The sequence below is a fragment of the Oncorhynchus tshawytscha genome, linkage group LG10 (genome assembly GCF_018296145.1).
Source record: "Oncorhynchus tshawytscha isolate Ot180627B linkage group LG10, Otsh_v2.0, whole genome shotgun sequence".
Lineage (NCBI taxonomy): Eukaryota > Metazoa > Chordata > Actinopteri > Salmoniformes > Salmonidae > Oncorhynchus > Oncorhynchus tshawytscha.
Genome location: NC_056438.1, coordinates 76,665,771 through 76,689,241, shown reverse-complemented (window position 1 = coordinate 76,689,241; position 23,471 = coordinate 76,665,771). Strand labels below are relative to the sequence as shown.

Below are 23,471 nucleotides of genomic sequence, written 5' to 3'. Positions count from 1 at the left end.
GAAGAACAATCTGGCCTTTAAATTGGCAATGTACCCTTCTAATCTCCACCCGGCACAGCCAGAAGAGGACTGCCCACCCCTCAGAGCCTGGTTCCTCTCTAGGTTTCTTTCTAGGTCCATGCCTTTCTAGAGAGTTTTCCCTAGCCACCGCACTTCTACATCTGCATTGCTTGCTGTTTGGGGTTTTAGGCTGGGTTTCTGTATAGCACTTTGTGACATCTGCTGATTTAAAAAGGGCTTCATAAATACATTTGATTGATATATACACAGGGTAATTAGACGGATCACTGAGGAACACATATACAGTGCATTCGGAAAGTATTCAGACCCCTTGACCTTTTCCACATTTCGTTAGGTTACAGGCTATTTTCTGCATACCACCCCTACCTTGTCACAACACAACTGATTGGCTCAAATGCATTAAGGAAATAAATTCTACAAATTAACTTAAGGCACACCTGTTATTATTTGAAAATCATTCCAGGTGACTACCTCATGAAGCTGGTTGAGAGAATGTCAAGAGTGTACAAAGCTTTCATCAAGGCAAAGGGTGGCTACTTTGAAGAATCTCAAATATAAAATATATTTTGATTTGTTTAAGATAGGGCTGACTACTGCCCCCTTTGGAGGAATTGCGTGCCCATAGTAAACAGAAAAAAAATCTGTCAAAAATTGCTAATATATGCATATAATAATTATTATTGAATAGAAAACACTCTAAAGCTTCTAAAACCGTTCAAATTATGTCTCTATGTAAAGCAGAACTCTCAGGGCAGCCATTCTCCCAAACTCTCTCTTGGCAACAGAAAAGTTGGGACAACTTTGACGTCATCGCCCCCACCCTTCCCAACCAGCTACAGATCTGGGAACATTTTCTATCTCTTCAGCGCGATGTCCCCTTTCAGTGGGGCCTGCCATTGTGAGAATCGCGCGCTCCCTCGAGTTTTGGCGGGCTGAAACCTCCGGGTCACGCGAAAATACATGCACTTTCATGCGCACGTCGGGTCCGGAGCTCTCTTTGTTCCAAGATTCACCAAACGATGTAGGTTTGTCTGTTCACGCTAAGGATTGTTTTCTATGTTTAAAACATGCTAAAGCTCGATTCTGCACTTAGTTTGACCAGTTTAGTCGACATATAATATGTAATTTTGAAGTTTTGATGCGCATCCACTAGAATTTTGCCTGCATTTCGACCGGAATTTGTCGTGTTTGATAACCTAAAGACACAGACTTGAAAACCAAACGCAGTTTTTGGTAAGTATAACTCCTTCCACGTCTTCTGATCGAAGAACATCAAAGGTAAGGGAATATTTATGTGTTAATTATGGGTTTCTGTGGACTCCGAGATAGAGGAGACATAATGCTAATTTCTGAGCGCCGTCTCATATTATAGCCTAGTGAACGAATTCTGTAACGTTAAAAATAAATGTAACACAGCGGTTGCATTAAGAAGAAGTGTATCTTTCTAACTATATGTAGAACATGTATATTTAGTCAACGTTTATGATGTGTATTGCTTGTTATCGGACGTTAGCTCCGGCAGATATCATCATTTCTCCGGACATTTGAGTAGCATTTTTTGAACATGGCGTCATTGTAAACAGAGATTTATGGATATAAATTGCATATTATTGAAAAAAACATAAATGTACTGTGTAACATGTCCTATTACTGTCATCTGATGAAGATTTTCAAAAGGTTAGTGAATTATTTTTCTTTTAATCCTGCGGTTGTTGATTGCATATTTTGTTCAACGTGGCTAATTCAAATTAGCTGCGTCTTTGGTGGTGGTTTGACATAACTATGTGCTATGTTTTCGCCGTAAAACATTTTAGAAATCTGACTTGCTGGCTAGATGAACAAGGTGTTTATCTTTCATTTGAGCTATTGGACTTGTTAATGTGTGGAGGTTAAATATTTCTAAGAATATTTTTGCGTTCCATGCGTTCCATGCGCCACGTCCCAGTTAACGTCGGTTCCCAACTGGGAACCCGAATCCGTAACAGGTTAACACTTTTTTGGTTACTACATGATTCCATGTATGTTGTTATTTGTCTTCAATATTATTTTACAATTAATAAATTAATAAAAACCCTGGAATGAGTAGGTGTGTCCAAACCTTTGACCGGTACTGTATGTAAATGAGATATTTCTGTTTTCCATTTTCAATAAATTACCAAGCATTTCTAAAAACATGTTTTCACTTTGTCATTATGGGGTGTAGTTGGGCGAGAAAAAATATACATTTAATCCATTTTGAATTCAGGCTGTAACAACAAAATGTGGAATAAGTCATGGTTTTATGATTACTTTTGGAAGGCATTGTATTCCTTCTATCCTTTTTGGAATGTTCAATCCCAATAACTGTGGTCGGTTAGGAAGGCATTGTATTCCTTCAATTCTTTTTGGAATGTTCAATCCCAATGACTGGTCGGTTAGGAAGGCATTGTATTCCTTGAATCCTTTTTGGAATGTTCAATCCCAATGACTGGTCGGTTAGGAAGGCATTGTATTCCTTCAATTATTTTTGGAATGTTCAATGACTGTGGTCGGTTAGGAAGGCATTGTATTCCTTCAACCCTTTTGGAATGTTCAATCCCAATGACTTGTCGGTTAGGAAGGCATTGTATTCCTTCAATTCTTTTGGAATGTTCAATCCCAATGACTGGTCGGTTAGGAAGGCATTGTATTCCTTCAACCCTTTTGGAATGTTCAATCCCAATGACTTGTCGGTTAGGAAGGCATTGTATTCCTTCAACCCTTTTGGAATGTTCAATCCCAATGACTGGTTTAGGAAGGCATTGTATTCCTTCAACCCTTTTTGGAATGTTCAATCCCAATGACTTGTCGGTTAGGAAGGCATTGTATTCCTTCAATTCTTTTTGGAATGTTCAATCCCAATAACTGTGGTCGGTTAGGAAGGCATTGTATTCCTTGAATCCTTTTTGGAATGTTCAATCCCAATGACTGGTCGGTTAGGAAGGCATTGTATTCCTTCAACCCTTTTTGGAATGTTCAATCCCAATGACTGGTCGGTTAGGAAGGCATTGTATTCCTTCAACCCTTTTTGGAATGTTCAATCCCAATGACTGGTCGGTTAGGAAGGCATTGTATTCCTTGAATCCTTTTTGGAATGTTCAATCCCAATGACTGGTCGGTTAGGAAGGCATTGTATTCCTTCAACCCTTTTTGGAATGTTCAATCCCAATGACTGGTCGGTTAGGAAGGCATTGTGAGTTATCCTGTAAGTTACCGAGACAAACAACCATTCATGAATGTGTACAGGTTTGTGCGTTCGTGTACCTACCTAGGCGTGACTGTAATGATCCGTCATCTGTAGATGCCATGTCATTAAGCCTGAGCAGCCCTCGACCTCGCTCTATCCACGACTGGGCCGTCATGTCAAACACAAACAACTTGCACTGGACCTGAGAGAGGGACAACAAAAACAACAAATCAACAACAAATACCCCAGACGACTCGTTTTTTTTTTTAATAATATGAGAAAAAAAACTATTTCATTTTATTTGGAATGCTAGACAAAATTAAAATGTGCTTATTTATCCAGCCTGTATCACATCTGGATGTGATTGGGAGTCCCATAGTGTGGCGCACAATTGGCCCAGTGTCGCCCGAGTTTTGCTGGGGTAGGCTGTCATTGTAAATAAGAATTTGTTCTTAACTGACTTGCCTAGTTTAAAAAAAATATATAGATATATAAAAAAATGAGTTTAGGGGCTAAAATGATTGAATATTAAAGCTTTAAACCGCTCACTAAAAGCTTCACTCATACATAAGTTATACTTAAACCCAAAATGGTTCTCCAGTAGATTATTAAGGAAGAATCATCCTTTTTACCTTCATACAGATCACAACTTCTCATTGCCGACTAATTGAAAATGAAATGATGTTTAAAGTATCACCCTTTCTTAAAACAAGCCGTACAAAGCTGGGTACAATTTCAGTTTTATCCTCCAGAAAAATGATATAACAAATATTACATCAAATGTTATGGTCAAACTCAAATATACTGATTTATTAAAACATTTATTTTTTTAAACATGTTTTATTATATTTACTAATGATATTAAGAATAGTGTTGGATTCAAAAATTTTAACATTGAGATATTATCAAATCAAATTTTAAAAGACATGATAGATCAGATGCATAGTATATTAAGGAGTGAGATCTGTAGAAAGACAGAGTGGCTGTGGAATGTGCTGGGTGGACGGGAGGAGATCAAAGGATTGCTATAGGGGAAGCAGATGGACATCTGTGGATTAGGCGAAGGAGGGGTTGAGGTCAGGTGGTGAGGTCAGATCCCCTGAAGGGAGTTATAAGGTTCCTGTGGAACCATAAGATGTAAGGATTGGAGAGGAGGAGTGTCTTAAGTGGGATATATATACACACACCTATGATTGTAAGAAATGTTTGGCGGTCTGAATTACAGCTGTAAAAGAACCTTTGGGCAGAAATAAACTAATTAAACTTGGTTAAGCTTCTCTAATGTCTGGGAGTTATTTACTCTCAAAACTAAGACCCTAACAATAGAAACAGTGGAGCTGTGTCACATATGCAGCTATCTGTTCAATATAAACTAACAACCAACTGATTGCAGCATTACCACAAACATGGAGGCGGCAAGTGGAAAAGGGAGAAGGTAGGGAACTTGTTTACATATACATACATACATACATACATACATACATACATACATACATACATACATACATACATACATACATACATACATACATACATACATACATACATACATACATACATACATACATACATACATACATACATACATACATACATACATACATACATACATATACATACATACATACATACACATATACACATACATACATACATACATACATACATACATACATACATACATACATACATACATACACATACATACATACATACATACATACATACATACATACATACATACATACATACATACATACATACATACATACATACATACATACATACATACATACATACATACATACATACATACATACATACATACATACATACATACATACATACATACATACATACATACATACATACATACATACATACATACATACATACATACATACATACATACATACATACATACATACATACATACATACATACATACATACATACATACATACATACATACATACATACATACATACATACATACATACATACATACATACATACATACATACATACATACATACATACATACATACATACATACATACATACATACATACATACATACATACATACATACATACATACATACATACATACATACATACATACATACATACATACATACATACATACATACATACATACATACATACATACATACATACATACATACATACATACATACATACATACATACATACATACATACATACATACATACATACATACATACATACATACATACATACATACATACATACATACATACATACATACATACATACATACATACATACATACATACATACATACATACATACATACATACATACATACATACATACATACATACATACATACATACATACATACATACATACATACATACATACATACATACATACATACATACATACATACATACATACATACATACATACATACATACATACATACATACATACATACATACATACATACATACATACATACATACATACATACATACATACATACATACATACATACATACATACATACATACATACATACATACATACATACATACATACATACATACATACATACATACATACATACATACATACATACATACATACATACATACATACATACATACATACATACATACATACATACATACATACATACATACATACATACATACATACATACATACATACATACATACATACATACATACATACATACATACATACATACATACATACATACATACATATATATATAAAAAGAAATGTCAACTGTCAACTCACTGTCAACTGCATTTATTTTCAGCAAACATATGTTCATACAAATATTTGAACAAGATTCAACAACTGAGACAAACTGAACAAGTTCCACAGACATGTGACTAACAGAAATGGAATAATGTGTCCCTGAACAAAGGGGGGGGTCAAAATCAAAAGTAACAGTCAGTATCTGGTGTGGCCACCAGCTGCATTAAGTACTGCATCTCCTCCTCATGGACTGCACCAGATTTTGCTGTGATATGTTACCCCACTCTTCCACCAAGACACCTGCAAGTTCCAGGACATTTCTGAAGGGGGAATGACCCTAGTCCTCACCCTCCAATCCAGGTCAATGGGATTGAGATCCAGGCTCTTCGCTGGCCATGGCAGAACACTGACATTCCTGTCTTGCAGGAAATCACACACAGAACGAGCAGTATGGCTGGTGGCATTGTCATGCTGGAGGGTCATGTCAGGATGAGCCTGCAGGAAGGGTACCACATGAGGGAGGAGGATGTCTTCCCTGTAACGCACATCGTTGAGATTGCCTGCAATGACAACAAGCTCAGTCCGATGATCCTGTGACACACCGCCCCAGACCATGACAGACCCTCCACCTCCAAGTCGATCCCACTCAAGAGTACAGGCCTCGGTGTAACGCTCATTCCTTCAACGATAAATGCGAATCTAACCATCACCCCTGGTGAGACAAAACCATGACTCGTCAGTGAAGAGCACTTTTTGCCAGTCCTGTCTGGTCCAGCAGTGGTGGGTTTGTGCCCTTAGGCAACGTTGTTGCCAGTGATGTGTGGTGAGGACCTGCCTTACAACAGGCCTACCAGCCCTCAGTCCAGCCTCTCTTAGCCTATTGCGGACAGTCTGAGCACTGATGGAGGGATTGTGCATTCCTGGTGTAACTCGGGCAGTTGTTGTTGCCATCCTGTACCTGTCCCGCAGGTGTGATGTTCGGATGTACTGATTCTGTGCAGGTGTTGTTACACGTGGTCTGCCACTGTGAGGAGGATCAACTGTCCATCCTGTCTCCCCCTGTAGCCTTGTTTTCACAGTCTCACAGTACAGATATGGCAATTTATTGTCCCAGGCTACATCTGTAGTCCTCATGCCTTCTTGCAGCATGCCTAAGGCACGTTCAGGCAGATGAGCAGGGACCCTGTGCATCTTTCTTTTGATGTTTTTCAGTCAGTAGAAAGTCCTCTTTAGTGTCCTAAGTGTTCATAACTGACCTTAAATGCCTACTAAGCTGTAAGCTGTTAGTGTCTTAATGACTGTTCCACAGATGCATGTTCACTGTTTATGGTTCATTGAACAAGCATGGGAAACAGTGTTTAAACCCTGTACAACAAAGATCTGAAGTTATCTGGATTTTTTTGTCAAAATAAATAAATAAATAAATAAATATATATATATATATATACACACACATACATACACACACACAGAATCATTAGAAAATGTATTCTGGTATTTATTCTATATAGCTCGTTTCTGATCACAGGTTCAGAAATGGTAAAGAATATTAAAAATAAATAGAAATTCACTTAAAATGAACCTTAGAAGTAGCCGTTTTGGGCGATTTGGAAAGCCATAGTCAATAAATACTTGTACAAAAGGTTAATCTTTAGTTCACAATCTGTGGATACTATACGATTAGAAAGGTTCAAAATGTTTGTAAAACTTCAGAACAAAAAAATATATGGCACATGGAAACTAGACGAGGGTGGTCTATGGTGATAGGTGGGATGGGCTGAGAGAGGCTGAGGGGTGGTCTATGGTGATAGGTGGGATGGACTGAGAGTGGCTGAGGGGGTGGGATTAAAGAGCTGAGGTCTATGGTGATAGGTGGGATGGGCTGAGGGGTGGGATTAAAGAGTTGAGGTCTATGGTGATAGGTGGGATGGGCTGAGGGGGTGGGATTAAAGAGTTGAGGTCTATGGTGATAGGTGGGATGGGCTGAGAGGCTGAGGGGTGGGATTAAAGAGCTGAGGTCTATGGTGATAGGTGGGTTGGACTGAGGGGAGGGATTAAAGAGTTTATGTTGGTAATGTATTAATGTTATGTGACTGCTTTATATAACAAAAGTACCATGTATGTAAAAATGTATATTTAGCAGAAATGCTGTATAAAGAAAATTAAGATATTTCTCCTCAAAAAAGGGCTTGCTGATTTTGTCTCCACACATTACTGATCGGCGGGGTTTATGTATCAAGTGTCTCAGAGTGTGAGTACCGCTCTAGATCAGCTCCTTCCTGTCCATCTAATACATTATCCTATACCAGCTCCTCCCTGTCCATCTAATACATTATCCTAGACCAGCTCCTCTAATACATTATCCTAAACGAGCTCCTCCCTGTCCATGTAATCTAATGCATTATCCTAGACCAGCTCCTCCCTGTCCACCTAAAACATTTTCCTATACCAGCTCCTCCCTGTCCATCTAATACATTATCCTAGACCAGCTCCTCTAATACATTATCCTAGATCAGCACCTCCCTGTCCATCTAATCTAATACATTATGATCTGAAAACTGATCCTAGTGACTATTGATGGGTTCTGACTACTAAACTTGAAAATATGAAATATCCGTATTTCAGGTCACTAAGGGAGAAAGGGGAATGTAGCACGTTTTACATTCCGTCAGAACACGTTATTGTTAGACATCAGGTATCCTATGGAAAGGAGAAGAGTCTGGTACAAGTCAACAGGACAGCCGTGAGTTAGAGAGGAGTGAGGAATTTGGGCCGAGGTCAGGTCAGATGAAGAAAGAGAGAACGGGCATCATTAAAGTCCTGTCTAGCAGCAGAGATCTATTGGCTGTCCAGATGTGTAAGGAGGAGAGATAGCATAGGATGAAGGTTTATGTAAACCTAGGACCAAGTGCTTATGTAAATATGTCTGTCTGTTTAGCCATTTGTCCCATTGAGTGAATAAACTTGGTTTGAGTTTTCCCTAGTGGTCCAATAGTTTTACTGTTTATTTAGAAACAAAGACTATGCACCTTGATATATTCCAACATAGTCAGCAATAGAGACTAGCCACCGACCTGTAAAACATTACTTTCTGATTCCTCTCCAGTTTTGACGTCTACTTTCTCTAAGATACACTTCTTGGCTGTGGCTTTGGTGTACGCTGCTGCAGACTCCTCCAGTGACTCTGTCACATTGTTACCTGGGAACACACACACACACAATGACGCACACCTAAGTAATTAACACACTGGGGCCAGCACTAGTCTGTAGTGAAGATAGAGAAAGCCAGTCTCTGAAGATTTATACTGCGAGACGTGTGCGTCTCTCTCTCACCCTTCTCTGGTGTGTTTTCCTTTGAGGACGGTTCAGACACAGGGGGAGCCGGTAAGTCTTTACAGTCCTCTTCTGATGCCTCACCTCCTCTAGGAGGACTCTGAAAACACACAGTACGTAGCCAGTCAACCCCACAGGAGGCGGCCAGTCAACCCCACAGGAGGCGGCCAGTCAACCCCACAGGAGGCAGCCAGTCAACCCCACAGGAGGCAGCCAGTCAACCCCACATGAGGCAGCCAGTCAACCCCACATGAGGCAGCCAGTCAACCACAGTGTCTCAACAGTGCAATAATAAAGTCCACCCCTGATAAGGTCACTCATAATATACATGTGATTTTCTAGTCCCAATTCAAAAACACATTGTCCTGCATGATTGGATTTGCTACAAGCTTTCATAACAGTTCCAGGTTGATCCATTTCTCATGGAGCTGTATCGATTTGGGTTTCGATCTCCCCCACCAGCTCTACTGTTTGTCATGGCCCGAAGGACAACACCACCCGCTAAAACAGTCCACTACTCACCAGAACCCTCTCTGACATGTTCTGCCCAAAGACAAATTTGGCCCCCTTGTCCGTATTGTTTGCGGCGTTCTTTGAACTGGAAGGAAAAGGAGGAAGGTCAAAAGGGGGGTGAGTGTAACGGATGTGAAACGGCTAGCTTAGTTAGCGGTGTTCGCGCTAAATAGCGTTTCAAATCGGTGATGTCACTTGCTCTGAGACCTTGAAGTAGTAGTTCCCCCTTGCTCTGCAAGGGCCACGGCTTTTGTGGAGCGATGGGGAACGATGCTTCGTGGGTGAAGTTATTATCAGTACGTCAGTCATTTAGCAGAGTTATCCAGTGCAACTTACAATTACCGCTTCTAAAAAAACTAAGGTAGCTGAAACCATAATATTACGAGCATTATAAGTTCAACCTTCAAAATAGTGAGAAAGAGTATAAAGTGGTCTGAAAAGCCAGTAATATTAGTATTTCTACTCTTGAGGACACTGCATTACCTGGGGGTGGCAATGTACTCTAAGAAATAGTTCGTTCCCTCCTTCTGAGAGGCCAGGGGTAACAACTTGCCGTCTTTAGAGCTCTCTTCCAACTAGAGACGGAGAGAGAGAGAGACACAGACAGAGGAATAGAGAGAGGTTACCAAAGAAACTGATCATAATCCACTTCATTTGAGAAAGTGATTAAAAAAAATGAATAAAATATTGAAAACACTCTTATTTAATTCACTAAATAGGCTATCAGCATCCTACAAAAATATGAACCTTTGCTCTGTCTTTGATATTTTGTCCAAACACGAAAGAGGACTCTGCAGGACAGTCGTCCCTCATCCCATCCTCCTCTTTGTCACATTTCTAGATGAAACATATATAGAATTCAACTTTAAATTTGTTGTTGTTGCTAAAGAGGCATTTTTTTGAAAACCCAAAAAAATACAACGTCTGAATGATTTTGACAGTAATAATATGAACTAAATCCTATCCAAGGTCTTGGTGGTCACAACGTCATGCAACTACAGGCAAAATAAGTCGCTGCCATAGAGACGCATTAAAATTATCGTTCCACTTTTAATTATTTCGTTGCTGCACCGTTGTCACTTTACACAAGCATCTGCATATTAAAAACAGGACCAAGACGCCTTGTCCTCACCGGTGACCTGGCGAGGCCATCTGACTGCTCAGTGTTGTTATGGAAGATGGTCGACCCTTCTGACGTCCCGTCTGTTGACTTCTTCACCCCATTGGTGGACTCGGAGTTGGTCTTGGCTGGCGGGGCCTGGAGCATGGCTGGCCGGAGGACACTGCGCAGTTGCTCCTTGGGTTTCTGACTGGGGACGCCTGGAACATAACCTGCTAATGGATTGGATCTGAATGCCTTACAGAACTAGTCCATTCACAACTATATCACACCTACCATGAACTATATTACAACATGCACGACCGCGTGGACTATATCAAAACTACTACCATGCATGGTCAATCATATTAACACGCTGTAACACCATCTACGTTTTAAGAGTTTTCCTGACCACTTAACCTAATTAGAGTTGCTTTCTTTAATCAACACACACACCAATACCCAGGCACCAATACCCAGGCACCAATACCCAGGCACCAATACCCAGGCACCAATACCCACCTGAACTAGGTGCCTTCCCGTGTATAAGAGTTGGTGGTTTTAAACGAAACCCAACTGGCTTCTCTTCTGGCAAGGGGGAGAAAAAAACAAAACAGGGAGGTACAATTGTTAACAAGACCGTAAACAAAAATGGCAACTTTCAGCGTGTGGGGGAGGGTACATTAATACCATCATAAAATGGAACACAGATGAACCCATGGAGATACCGTGTGTCTCTGCATCCATTATGATGGAAGTTAGAAGTAGTTTCGCAAGCCAATCCTAACTAGCGTTGGCGCAGTGAATGGTATCTACTAGCAGTTATCATAGACTTTGTCATTGCGCTAACGCTAGTTAGCAACTTCATTCAAACTGCACGCAGGGACCAAATGGTATCCACGGGTTCATCTGGGGAAGTAGATAAATGGTTTCATTGACAAAAATCCCCTTAGTATCCCTTTAAAACGAAGCACTACACATTTATAGAAAGACACATTTGACTATCTGCTTGAATGAAGGTCATTTTCAAAGTTACATAAATGAAGTTCCCTACTCACCTAAAAGCTAGTGTGTCACTAAGGTCTTGGAGATGACACACATTGGTGTTTAGTTTATCCTTTTCCCCCCAGAATGGACTAAATTAAGTCTTATTTTCTTAATCTCCAAACTAATTCTAAATATGTTTGGGAGCTTTTGACCTGAGATTCTGTATTTTTGTGGTTTTGTTATTTCTTTCAAATCTTGGATGTTTTGTGGCACAGACATTTTTTTTAAAAATTTTTATGAGGAAAATAACCATCTGTGAAAGTTTACTTCAGCATCACATTTGGTGCTTTGGAGTAGTGTGAGTAAGACTAATTCAATGTCTACATTAAAACAATTTTATTTATTTATTTTACCTTTATTTAACTAGGCAAGTCAGTTAAGAACAAATTCTTATTTTCAATGACGGCCTAGGAACAGTGGGTTAACTGCCTGTTCAGGGGCAGAATGACAGATTTGAACTTGCAACCTTCCGGTTACTAGTCCAACACTCTTACCACTAGGCTACCCTGCCGCCCCAAATAATCCATTAAAACCATGTTTATATTTCTCTGTCCTGCTATTCTTCCCTGTCAAGTTTAACCCATGGTACGTGTGGGTTTTTTCTATAATGTATGCTTCTTGTCTATGTGAACCCATCTTGAATTAAGGTATTTGTGAGAGACTGCACATAAACCAAAGTTAAAAATAAAAAAAATCCAGGTCAGACCTTTGTTAACTTTCCTTGCCATTGAGTTGTACTATAACTTATTTGTGCATTAAAAAAGGGTGCTTTGGCCTGGACTAAAGTTCACAAGCATACAAAACGCATGTCACATACTGGAGACTTAAATGAGAGGAAGCCTTTATAATGAGGAGGAACCATAGGAAGTAAACACTATGCCTCACCTGGCTCCGAGTCCTCGGAGTTCCCAGTGGGAGACTGCCAGAAACTTGATGGCATGAAGACATTGTTCTTACTAGCCACTGCAGAGAGCAAGAAGAAACCTTGTACACAAGGCAAGTTTCCTGTACTGCTCTTCATTAATCAACTGAAACACAGTCAGCTTCTCTGATGTTGTTTTCTCCTACCAGAATGTGAAGACGGGAACTGTGTTGAAGATGAAGTCCTCTCTCTTTTCACCGGAGGACAATAGCCATCTTCTCTGTCTGAATCTGAAGTTTAAAAAAAAATAAAAAATTAGAGACTTAGCCATCAATTCACATGATTAAAGAGAGATTGAACACACTGATTCCGCATTTGTTTCTCTGTCGCTCATTAAGAAGGAAAAAAAGAAAGAGATTTCAGTCTTTTGGGTGTGGTTGGATGTGGCAGTTAATGTGTTTTTTCCCCCGTGAGACGCCATATGAACAGAGCCAGTATCACTCCTCAAAAGTCAAAATGAACTCAAGAAATCTGCATGTTTTTGCTGAGGTTTTAGTCACGCAATCTAGTTAAGTGTTTGGTGAAGTATTTCTGAAGAAAAAAAAAAAAAAAAGTGTGAAGTTGTCTCATGTAAACAAAGACTGCTCTGCTGGTCAGTCTGTCTCACGGTCTGTGTTCTGTGGTAGGATTGGATAGAGCACAAATCACTGCAGCTGTGTGTTCTGTGTTAGCAGACAAGTGAACATTGTCGAAATCCAAACCCAACCCTCGAGTAAAGCCATGACGAACTCACTTACAAAACTCAGTTTAGGACGAGACTGACGTTATGACCAAAATGTTCACATTTACACTTGGTACTCAATTTTGACATTAGAATAAATGTTTGACTAATATCGATGCCAAATAGAGAAACTTTTCTATCAGCGAAGTTGTTTATTGCAATCAGTTGCACTTTAATGAAGCAATAAGGCCCGAGAAGGTGTGGTATATGGCCAATATACCACAGCTAAGTGCTCTTCTTAGGCACAAAACAACGAGTGCCTGGATGCAGTCCTTAGCCATGGTATATTGGTCATACACCACAAACCTCTGAGGTGCCTTATTGCTATTATAAACTGGTTACCAACGTAATTAGAACAGTAAAAATAGTGTCATACGCGTGGTATACGTTCCGATATAACACAGATTTCAGCCAATCAGCATTCAGGGTTGACAAAGAACGTGGCAGTTTAAAAAGCCCCAGCTGGGCTCCAGTTTGGGAAATACAATACCCCTCCTGATAAACAAATTACAAGATTTATAAAACGGACATCAATTTTAAGATTAGATTGAAAATATTAGAAAAAGTATTTAAAAATACATTTAAAAAAGGCCAAATCTGATATGCGGATGTAGTCTTACCTTCTCCATCTTCTCCACTGGATCCATCAGCTGCCCGCTGTAATAGAAAGCAGTACTGAATCTACTGTGTTTCTCAGTCAAAACAACAACTACCCAATCAAATGATGGAAGCTTTACAGTGAATTTCCATAAAGAAGGTTCACTCATGTCAATGAATGTCAGGCGGTAGAAACAACACGATGTGACTTACCTTCGGTGCTTTATCTTTTTGGAACACAAACATTGGTGGCACTGTGGCAGGTTTCTCTGTTTCAAAAGAAGGAAAGCATCCTTTATCATACAGAAGAAGAGTATAATTTATTTTACCTTTATTTAACCAGGTAGGCTAGTTGAGAACAAGTTCTCATTTACAACTGCGACCTGGCCAAGATAAAGCATAGCAGTGTGAACAGACAACACAAGAGTTACACATGGAGTAAACAATTAACAAGTCAATAACACAGTAGAGAAAAAAAAGGGGGAGTCTATATACATTGTGTGCAAAAGGCATGAGGAGGTAGGCAAATAATTACAATTTTGCAGATTAATATGCTTCAGTGACTTGTGTGAAGTGTAGGCCTAATATTTTTTTTTAAAGACACCACAGCCTGTCAATCAGTTGTTTGTTTCAATAAACACTTGTCATGGTGATTTTTTTATTTTTTTTTAAACAAGCGTCGTGAACGAACACCCTGCAGCAGTCTTGAGTTGACAAGTACGCCCATAATTGTTTTTTTGGGTTTTTTTTGCAAACAGCTAGAAGGCCTAGATCGGAGTAACCCATGTCTGGCACACTTGATTCTCTCTGTTTAAAACACAGGAATATGTTTCTAATTCTACAAAAGATGCTCACTGACACTTATGGAAACTCAGGAATACTGTATTTAGATAAGCCCCCCCCAAAAGAACCCGACACATGGATTCAGACATTTTTCTCCTTCCTCCAACTTTCCACTAAACTAGTTCTACCCACAAAGCATAGCAACGCTGACCACTCAGTTCAGACACTTCTGAATAGATGCCAAACATTCATGATGCAAAATCTGAGAATAAACAACTTGCATTGTAATCCTTTAGTCCATTTTAAACAAGTGGCACACAAACACTGATTAGTTCAGTCACCATAGACAACCACAGCCTAGAATAGATGAGACATGAATGAAATATTAAAAACCAGAAGTTTCTCCCATCTCCACAGAGGAACTCTGGAGCTCTGGCAGGGTGACCATCAGGTTCTTGGTCACCTCCCTGACTAAGGCCCTTCTCCCCCGATTGCTCAGTTTGGCTGGGCGGCCAGCTCTAGGAAGAGTCTGGTAGTTCCAAACTTGATCCATTTAAGAATGATGGAGGCCACTGTGCTGTGTTCTTGGAGACCTTCAACGCGGCAGAAATGTTCTGGTACCCTTCCCCAGATCTGTGCCTCGACACAATCCTGTCTCGGAACTCTACGGACAATTCCTTCAACCTCATGGCTTAGTTTTTGCTCTGACATGCACTGTCAACTTTGGGACCTTATATAGACAGGTGTGTGCCTTTCCAGCTCATGTCCAATCAATTGAATTTACCACAGGTGGACTCCAATCAAGTTGTAGAACCATCAAGGATAATCATTGGAAACAGGATGCACCCGAGCTCAATTTTGAGTCTCAAAGCGAATGGTCTGAATACTACAGTAAAGGTATTTCTGTGTTTTTATGTTTAATACATTTGCAAAATTTTCTAAAAACCTGTTTTCCCTTTGTCATTATGGGGTACAGCGTGTATTCTATCCATTTTAGAATAAGGCTGTAACGAAAAAGTCAAGGGGTCTGAATACTTTCCGAAGGCACTGTATATCATTTAGCTAGCTATTTGGGGTCTTATCTGTCCTAGGAGTGGCTCAAGTAGTCTACATTTATGGACAAAAGCATTGGATTTGGACCATCAAAACTCATGACCTAACTGAAGCCGACGGGACAACTAGCTCATCTACAGGCCAGGGTCCGAGAGAGGACTGTCCTGCTTTGTAAATAAACATATGATCCAGTTCAACTCCCACAATATTTTTTATCTTGACTGAAACAACGGTTGTCATAAGTGACAAACAGTCATGGTGTACGACAGTGACACACACAACATGACCAGGCAGGGCAAACTAGATTTGGTGATTTCTGGGGTATCATAAAAATTAAATCTGACATGTTTTTGGACTCATTAAGCAGTTTTTAACCTGATTAAATGTTTATTCTTAAACCTTAAATGATACCGCTGATGCTTCTTGTTGACCAGACATTTTGATAAATAGCCCCAATGTCAAAACACAGTTTTAAAAAGTGTCCAAATCAATACCAATATGCAGAAACAGTTTGTGATATTGAAAACATAAATACTATCTACATATACAGTGCATTCAGAAAGTATTCATACCCCTTGACTTATTCCACATAGTTGCATTACAAGAATTCTAAATCGATTACACCCCATAATGACAAAGTGAAAACACGTTTAGAAATTTTTGCTAATGTATTTTCAAATAAAATACAGAAATGTCATTTACATAAGTAGTCACAATCCTTTGCTATGACACTAAATTGAGCTCAGGTACATCCAATTTCCTGTGATCATCCTTGAGACGTCACTACAACTTGATTGGAGTCCACCTGTGGCCAATTCAATTGTTTGGACGTGATTTAGGAAGAAACACACCTGTCTATATAAAAGGTCCCACAGTTGACAGTGCATGTCAGAGCAGAAACTATACCACGAAGTCCAAGGAACTATCTGTAGATCTCAGAGATAAGAGTTGTGATGAGGCATATATCTGGGGAAGGGAATCAAACAAGTTCTAGAATGTTGAAAGTTACCAAGAGCACAGTGATCTCCATCATTGGGAAATTTTTAAAAAACAAATGAAACTAACCAGCCTCTGCCTAGAGCTGGCCGGCCGACCAAACTGATCAACCGGGCAAGAAGGACCTTGTCAGGGAGGTGACCAAGAACCTAAATAACCACTGACAGATCTTACAGAGTTCTTTAGATGAGATGGGAGAACCTGCCAGAAGGACAACAGTCTTTACAGGACTTCAAATGTGGGCTTTATCGTAGAGTGTCCCAATGGAAGACACTCCTGAGAAAATGGTACATGACAGCACGTCTGGAGTTTGCAAAAAGGCACGTGAAAGACTGAGCATAAGGCAAAATATTATTTGGTCTGATGAGACAAATTTTACTCTTTGGCCTGAATGCAAAGCCCTGTGTCTGGAGAAAACAGGCACAGTTCATCACTCATCTAACACCATTCCTACTAGAGGTCGACCGATTAATCGGAATGGCCGATTAATTAGGGCCGGTTTCAAGTTTTCATAACAATCCTAAATCTGTATTTTTGGACACTGATTTTGCCGATTTTTTAAAATATATATTCTTATACCTTTTATTTAACTAGGTAAGTCAGTTAAGAACACATTCTTATTTTCAATGACGGCCTTGGAACGGTGGGTTAACTGCCTCGTTCAGGGGCAGAACGAACAGATTTTCACCTTGTCAGCTCGGGGGACCCAATCTTGCAACCGTACAGTTAACTAGTCCAACGCAATAACGACCTGCCTCTCTCGTTGCACTCCACAAGGAGACTGCCTGTTACATGAATGCAGTAAGCCAAGGTAAGTTGCTAGCTAGCATTAATCTTATAGAAAACAATAAATCATAATCACTAGTTAACTACACATGGTTGATGATCTTACTAGATATTATCTAGCGTGTCCTGCGTTAAATATATAATCTGACTGAGTATACAAGCATACAAGTATTTAAGTATCTGACTGAGGGGTGGTAGGCAGAAGCAGACGCGTAAACATTCATTCAAACAGCACTTTTGTGCGTTTTGCCAGCAGCTCTTGATGTGCGTCAAGCATTGCGCTGTTTATGACTTCAAGCCTATCAACTCCCGAGATGAGGCTGGTGTGACCGAAGTGAAATGGCTAGCTAGTTAGCGCGCGCTAATAGTGTTTCAAACGTCACTCGCTCTGAGCCTTGGAGTAGTTATTCCCCTTGCAGAGGCTGTGGCCGTGGCCGGGCCGTGGCTTTTGTGGAGCGATGGGTAACGCTGCTTCGAGGGTGGCTGTTGTTGTTGTGTTCCTGGACCGAGCCCAGGGAGGAGAGGGACGGAAGCTATACTGTTACACTGGAGATACTAAAGTGCCTATAAGAACATCTAATAGTCAAAGGTTAATGAAATACAAACAGTATAGAGGGAAATAGTCCTATAATTCCTATAACTACAACCTAAAAAACTTCTTACCTGGGAATATTGAAGCCTCATGTTAAAAGGAACCACCAGCTTTCATATGTTCTCATGTTCTGAGCAAGGAACTGAAACGTTACCTTTCTTACATAGCACATATTGCACTTTTACTTTCTTCTCCAACACTTTGTTTTTGCATTATTTAAATGAAATGTAACACGTTTCATTATTTATTTGAGGCTAAATAGATTTTATTGATGTATTACATTAAGTTAAAATAAGTGTTCATTCAGTATGTTTATTGTTACAAAAAAAAAAAATTAAATATCAAATCGGCCGATTAATCGGCACCGGCTATTTTGCCCTCAAATAATCGGTACGGCGTTGAAAAATCATAAATCGGTCGACCTCTAATCCCTACAGTGAAGCATGGTGGTGGCAGCAGCATCATGCTATAGGGATGCTTTTCAGCTACAGGGACTGGGAGACTGGTAAGGATAGAAGGAACAATGAATGGAGCCAAATACAGGAAAATCCTTGAGAACCTGCTTCAGAGTGCAATCGACTTTAGACTGGGGCGAAGATTTACGTTCCAACAGGACAAAGACCCCAAGCATACAGCCAAAGTAATGCCGGAATGGCTTCAGAACAAGAATGTGAAAGTCCTTGAGTGGCCCAAACAAAGCCCAGACTTGAATACCATTGCAAATCTGTCAAAAGACTAAGATTTCTGTTCACTGCTGCTCCCCCCATCTGACTTAACAGAGCTTGAGAAAATCTGCAAGGAAGAATGGGAGAAAATCCCCAAATCCAGATGTGTGAAGCTGATAGACATTACCCAAGAAGACTCAAAGCTGTAATTGCCACCAAAAGTGCTACTATAAAATATTGACTCGGGGGTGTGAAGTGAATACTTTTGTAAATTAGATTTCAAAACATTTATATATATAAAAAAAACACTTTGTCATTAGTGATGGGCTGGGGGGGGGGTCTATCCATTTTGAATTCAAGCTGTAACAAAATGTGGAATAAGTCAAGGGGTATGAACACTTTGAAGATACTGTACATGTGCAACAATAGTAATCATTCTACTTTCTTTAAACAAGCACCTCAACTGCACCAGCACCAAAAACCCTGTTGTTTTGACATGTGGACATAAATCACTCATCAATTAAGGAGATATGTGCTGCTGAAACTACCACAACTCAAGAACCACTTGGAAACTGGAGATGTTTTGCTCCCTCACTGGTTAGAGGCCAACCTGCAGCTACCTCACTGGTTAGAGGCCAACCTGCAGCTACCTCACTGGTTAGAGGCCAACCTGCAGCTACCTCACTGGTTAGAGGCCAACCTGCAGCTACCTCACTGGTTAGAGGCCAACCTGCAGCTACCTCACTGGTTAGAGGCCAACCTGCAGCTACCTCACTGGTTAGAGGCCAACCTGCAGCTAACTCACTGGTTAGAGGCCAACCTGCAGCTACATTTTGGAATGTTGCATTTTGATAAGGGGGTCACCAAACTGAAAGAAAATGCAACACTTTCGTCAATCACGCATATCGATATCACGTTGAAATCAATTGCGCAAGAGGGGGAGATGGACATCCTGTTAAAACTAACACAGCACAACAACAAAAACACACAGGAAAAAGGAACAACAGGTAGGCTTTACATCCCTGGTTAGAGGACAAGTTGTAGAAGACAGCTAGACAGATACATCTTGAAGAGTTCTGCACTAAGTGTACCGCAACACTTTTTTTTGTTAATCACTTCCATGGATATGATGGTGAAATCAATAGAACAGAGGGGGAAATATTTGGGGTGTAGAGAGGTTCAAACCAAAACTAACATGATTCAAAGGCCGGACGGAAACTTGAAAAACTCACACATTGTTGGTTAGATGAGAACTTGTAGAAGGCATACACAGTGCCTTCGGAAAGTATTCAGACCTCTTTTTACACTTTTTGTTACGTTACAGCCCTATTCTTAAATGGATTAGGGCTGTAACAAATCAACACACAATAACCCCATAATGACAAAGTGAAAACAGGTTTTTAGAAATGTTTGCAAAAGTATTAACAAGAAAAAACAGAAATATCTTATTTGCGTAAGTATTCAGACCCCATGCTATTTTTTTTGTTGCTATGAGGCTCGATATTGAGCACAAGTTCATCCTTTAGATGTCACTACAACTTGATTGGAGACAACCTTTGGTAAATTCAATTGATTGGACATGATTTGGAAAGGCACATACCTGTCTATATAAAAAGGTCCCACAGTTGACAGTGCATGTCAGAGCAAAAACCAAGCCACGAGGTCGAAGGAATTGTCCGTAGAGCTCCGAGACAGGGTTGTGTCAAGGCACAGATTTTTTTTTATTTTACCTTTATTTAACCAGGTAGGCTAGTTGAGAACAAGTTCTCATTTGCAACTGCGACCTAGCCAAGATAAAGCACAGCAGTGTGGGCAGACAACACAGAGTTACACATGGAATAAACAATTAACAAGTCAATAACACAGTAGAAAACAAAGGGGGGAGTCTATATACAGTGTGTGCAAAAGGCATGAGGAGGTAGGCGAATAATTACAATTTTGCAGATTAACACTGGAGTGATAAATGATCAGATGGTCATGTACAGGTAGAGATATTGGTGTGCAAAAGAGCAGAAAAGTAAATAAATAAAAACAGTATGGGGATGAGGTAGGTGAAAATGGGTGGGCTATTTACCAATAGACTATGTACAGCTGCAGCGATCGGTTAGCTGCTCAGATAGCTGATGTTTGAAGTTGGTGAGGGAAATAAGTCTACAACTTCAGCGATTTTTGCAATTCGTTCCAGTCACAGGCAGCAGAGTACTGGAACGAAAGGCGGCCAAATGAGGTGTTGGCTTTAGGGATGATCAGTGAGATACACCTGCTGGAGCGCGTGCTACGGATGGGTGTTGCCATCGTGACCAGTGAACTGAGATAAGGCGGAGCTTTACCTAGCATGGACTTGTAGATGACCTGGAGCCAGTGGGTCTGGCGACGAATATGTAACGAGGGCCAGCCGACTAGAGCATACAGGTCGCAGTGGTGGGTGGTATAAGGTGCTTTAGTGACAAAACGGATGGCACTGTGATAGCAAACTGGATGCAGTCTGAGTAGAGTGTTGGAAGCAATTTTGTAGATGACATCGCCGAAGTCGAGGATCGGTAGGATAGTCAGTTTTACTAGGGTAAGCTTGGCGGCGTGAGTGAAGGAGGCTTTGTTGCGGAATAGAAAGCCGACTCTTGATTTGATTTTCGATTGGAGATGTTTGATATGAGTCTGGAAGGAGAGTTTGCAGTCTAGCCAGACACCTAGGTACTTATAGATGTCCACATATTCAAGGTCGGAACCATCCAGGGTGGTGATGCTAGTCGGGCATGCGGGTGCTGGCAGCGATCGGTTGAAAAGCATGCATTTGGTTTTACTAGCGTTTAAGAGCAGTTGGAGGCCACGGAAGGAGTGTTGTATGGCATTGAAGCTTGTTTGGAGGTTAGATAGCACAGTGTCCAATGACGGGCCGAAAGTATATAGAATGGTGTCGTCTGCGTAGAGGTGGATCAGGGAATCGCCCACAGCAAGAGCAACATCATTGATATATACAGAGAAAAGAGTCGGCCCGAGAATTGAACCCTGTGGCACCCCCATAGAGACTGCCAGAGGACCGGACAGCATGCCCTCCGATTTGGCACACTGAACTCTGTCTGCAAAGTAATTGGTGAACCAGGCAAGGCAGTCATCCGAAAAACCGAGGCTACTGAGTCTGCCGATAAGAATATGGTGATTGACAGAGTCGAAAGCCTTGGCAAGGTCAATGAAGACGGCTGCACAGTACTGTCTTTTATCGATGGCGGTTATGATATCGTTTAGTACCTTGAGTGTGGCTGAGGTGCACCCGTGACCGGCTCGGAAACCAGATTGCACAGCGGAGAAGGTACGGTGGGATTCGAGATGGTCAGTGACCTGTTTGTTGACTTGGCTTTCGAAGACCTTAGATAGGCAGGGCAGGATGGATATAGGTCTGTAACAGTTTGGGTCCAGGGTGTCTCCCCCTTTGAAGAGGGGGATGACTGCGGCAGCTTTCCAATCCTTGGGGATCTCAGACGATATGAAAGAGAGGTTGAACAGGCTGGTAATAGGGGTTGCGACAATGGCGGCGGATAGTTTCAGAAATAGGGGGTCCAGATTGTCAAGCCCAGCTGATTTGTACGGGTCCAGGTTTTGCAGCTCTTTCATTCAGGGGAAGGGTAACAAAACATTTCTGCAGCATTGAAGGTCTTTAAGAACACAGTGGCCTCAATCATTCTTAAATGGAAGAAGTTTGGAACCACCAAGAGTCTTTCTAGAGCTGGCCGCCTGGCCAAACTGAACAATCGGGGGAGAAGGACCTTGGTCATGGAGGTGACCAGAAACCCGACGGTCACCCGGACAGAGTTCTACAGTCCATCTGTGGAGATGGGAGTACCTTCCAGAAGGACAACCATCTCTGCAGCACTCCACCAATCAGGCCTTTATCGTAGAGTGGTCAGACCGACACCAATCTTCAGTAAAAAAGCACATGACAGCCCGCTTGGAGTTTACCAAAAGGTCCCTAAAGACTCTCAGACCATGAGAAACAAGATTCTCTGGTCTGATGAATCCAAGATTGAACTCTCTGGCCTGAATGCCAATTGTCACATTCTGGAGGAAGCATGGCACCATCCTTACGGTGAAGCATGTTGGTGGCGGCATAATGATGTGTGTGTGTTTCAGCAGCAGGGAATGGGAGACTAGTCTGGATCAAGGCAAAGATGAACAGAGCAAAATACTGATGAAAACCTGCTCCAGAGTGCCCAGGATCTCAGACTGGAGCGAAGGTTCACCTTCCAACAGGACAACAACCCATATGCCCACAGCCAAGACAACGCAGGAGTGGCTTCGGGACAGGTCTTTGAATGTCCTTGAGTGGCCCAGCCAGAGACCAGACTTGAACCTGATCGAACATCTCT

At 40.8% G+C, this 23,471-nt stretch overlaps 1 protein-coding gene across 8 annotated transcripts in view; it reads right to left on the bottom strand.

The window, feature by feature from the left end:
• LOC112260903 (ran-binding protein 3) overlaps window positions 1–23,471 on the bottom strand; it is a 32,422-nt gene that overhangs the window by 7,339 nt on the left and 1,612 nt on the right. For 2 of the 8 annotated variants that reach the window (XM_024436274.2, XM_024436277.2), the window contains exons 2-13: window positions 14,449–14,504; window positions 14,259–14,295; window positions 13,064–13,147; window positions 12,881–12,958; window positions 11,471–11,536; window positions 10,982–11,184; window positions 10,597–10,686; window positions 10,333–10,424; window positions 9,859–9,934; window positions 9,337–9,436; window positions 9,078–9,202; window positions 3,308–3,428 (exon numbers count right to left, since the gene is read on the bottom strand). In XM_024436274.2, coding sequence (XP_024292042.1) covers window positions 3,308–3,428; window positions 9,078–9,202; window positions 9,337–9,436; window positions 9,859–9,934; window positions 10,333–10,424; window positions 10,597–10,686; window positions 10,982–11,184; window positions 11,471–11,536; window positions 12,881–12,958; window positions 13,064–13,147; window positions 14,259–14,295; window positions 14,449–14,504 — 1,128 coding nt within the window. The remainder of the gene's footprint in view (window positions 1–3,307; window positions 3,429–9,077; window positions 9,203–9,336; window positions 9,437–9,858; window positions 9,935–10,332; window positions 10,425–10,596; window positions 10,687–10,981; window positions 11,185–11,470; window positions 11,537–12,880; window positions 12,959–13,063; window positions 13,148–14,258; window positions 14,296–14,448; window positions 14,505–23,471) is intronic. The other 6 variants (XM_024436275.2, XM_024436276.2, XM_024436278.2 and 3 more) reach the window with 6 other exon arrangements.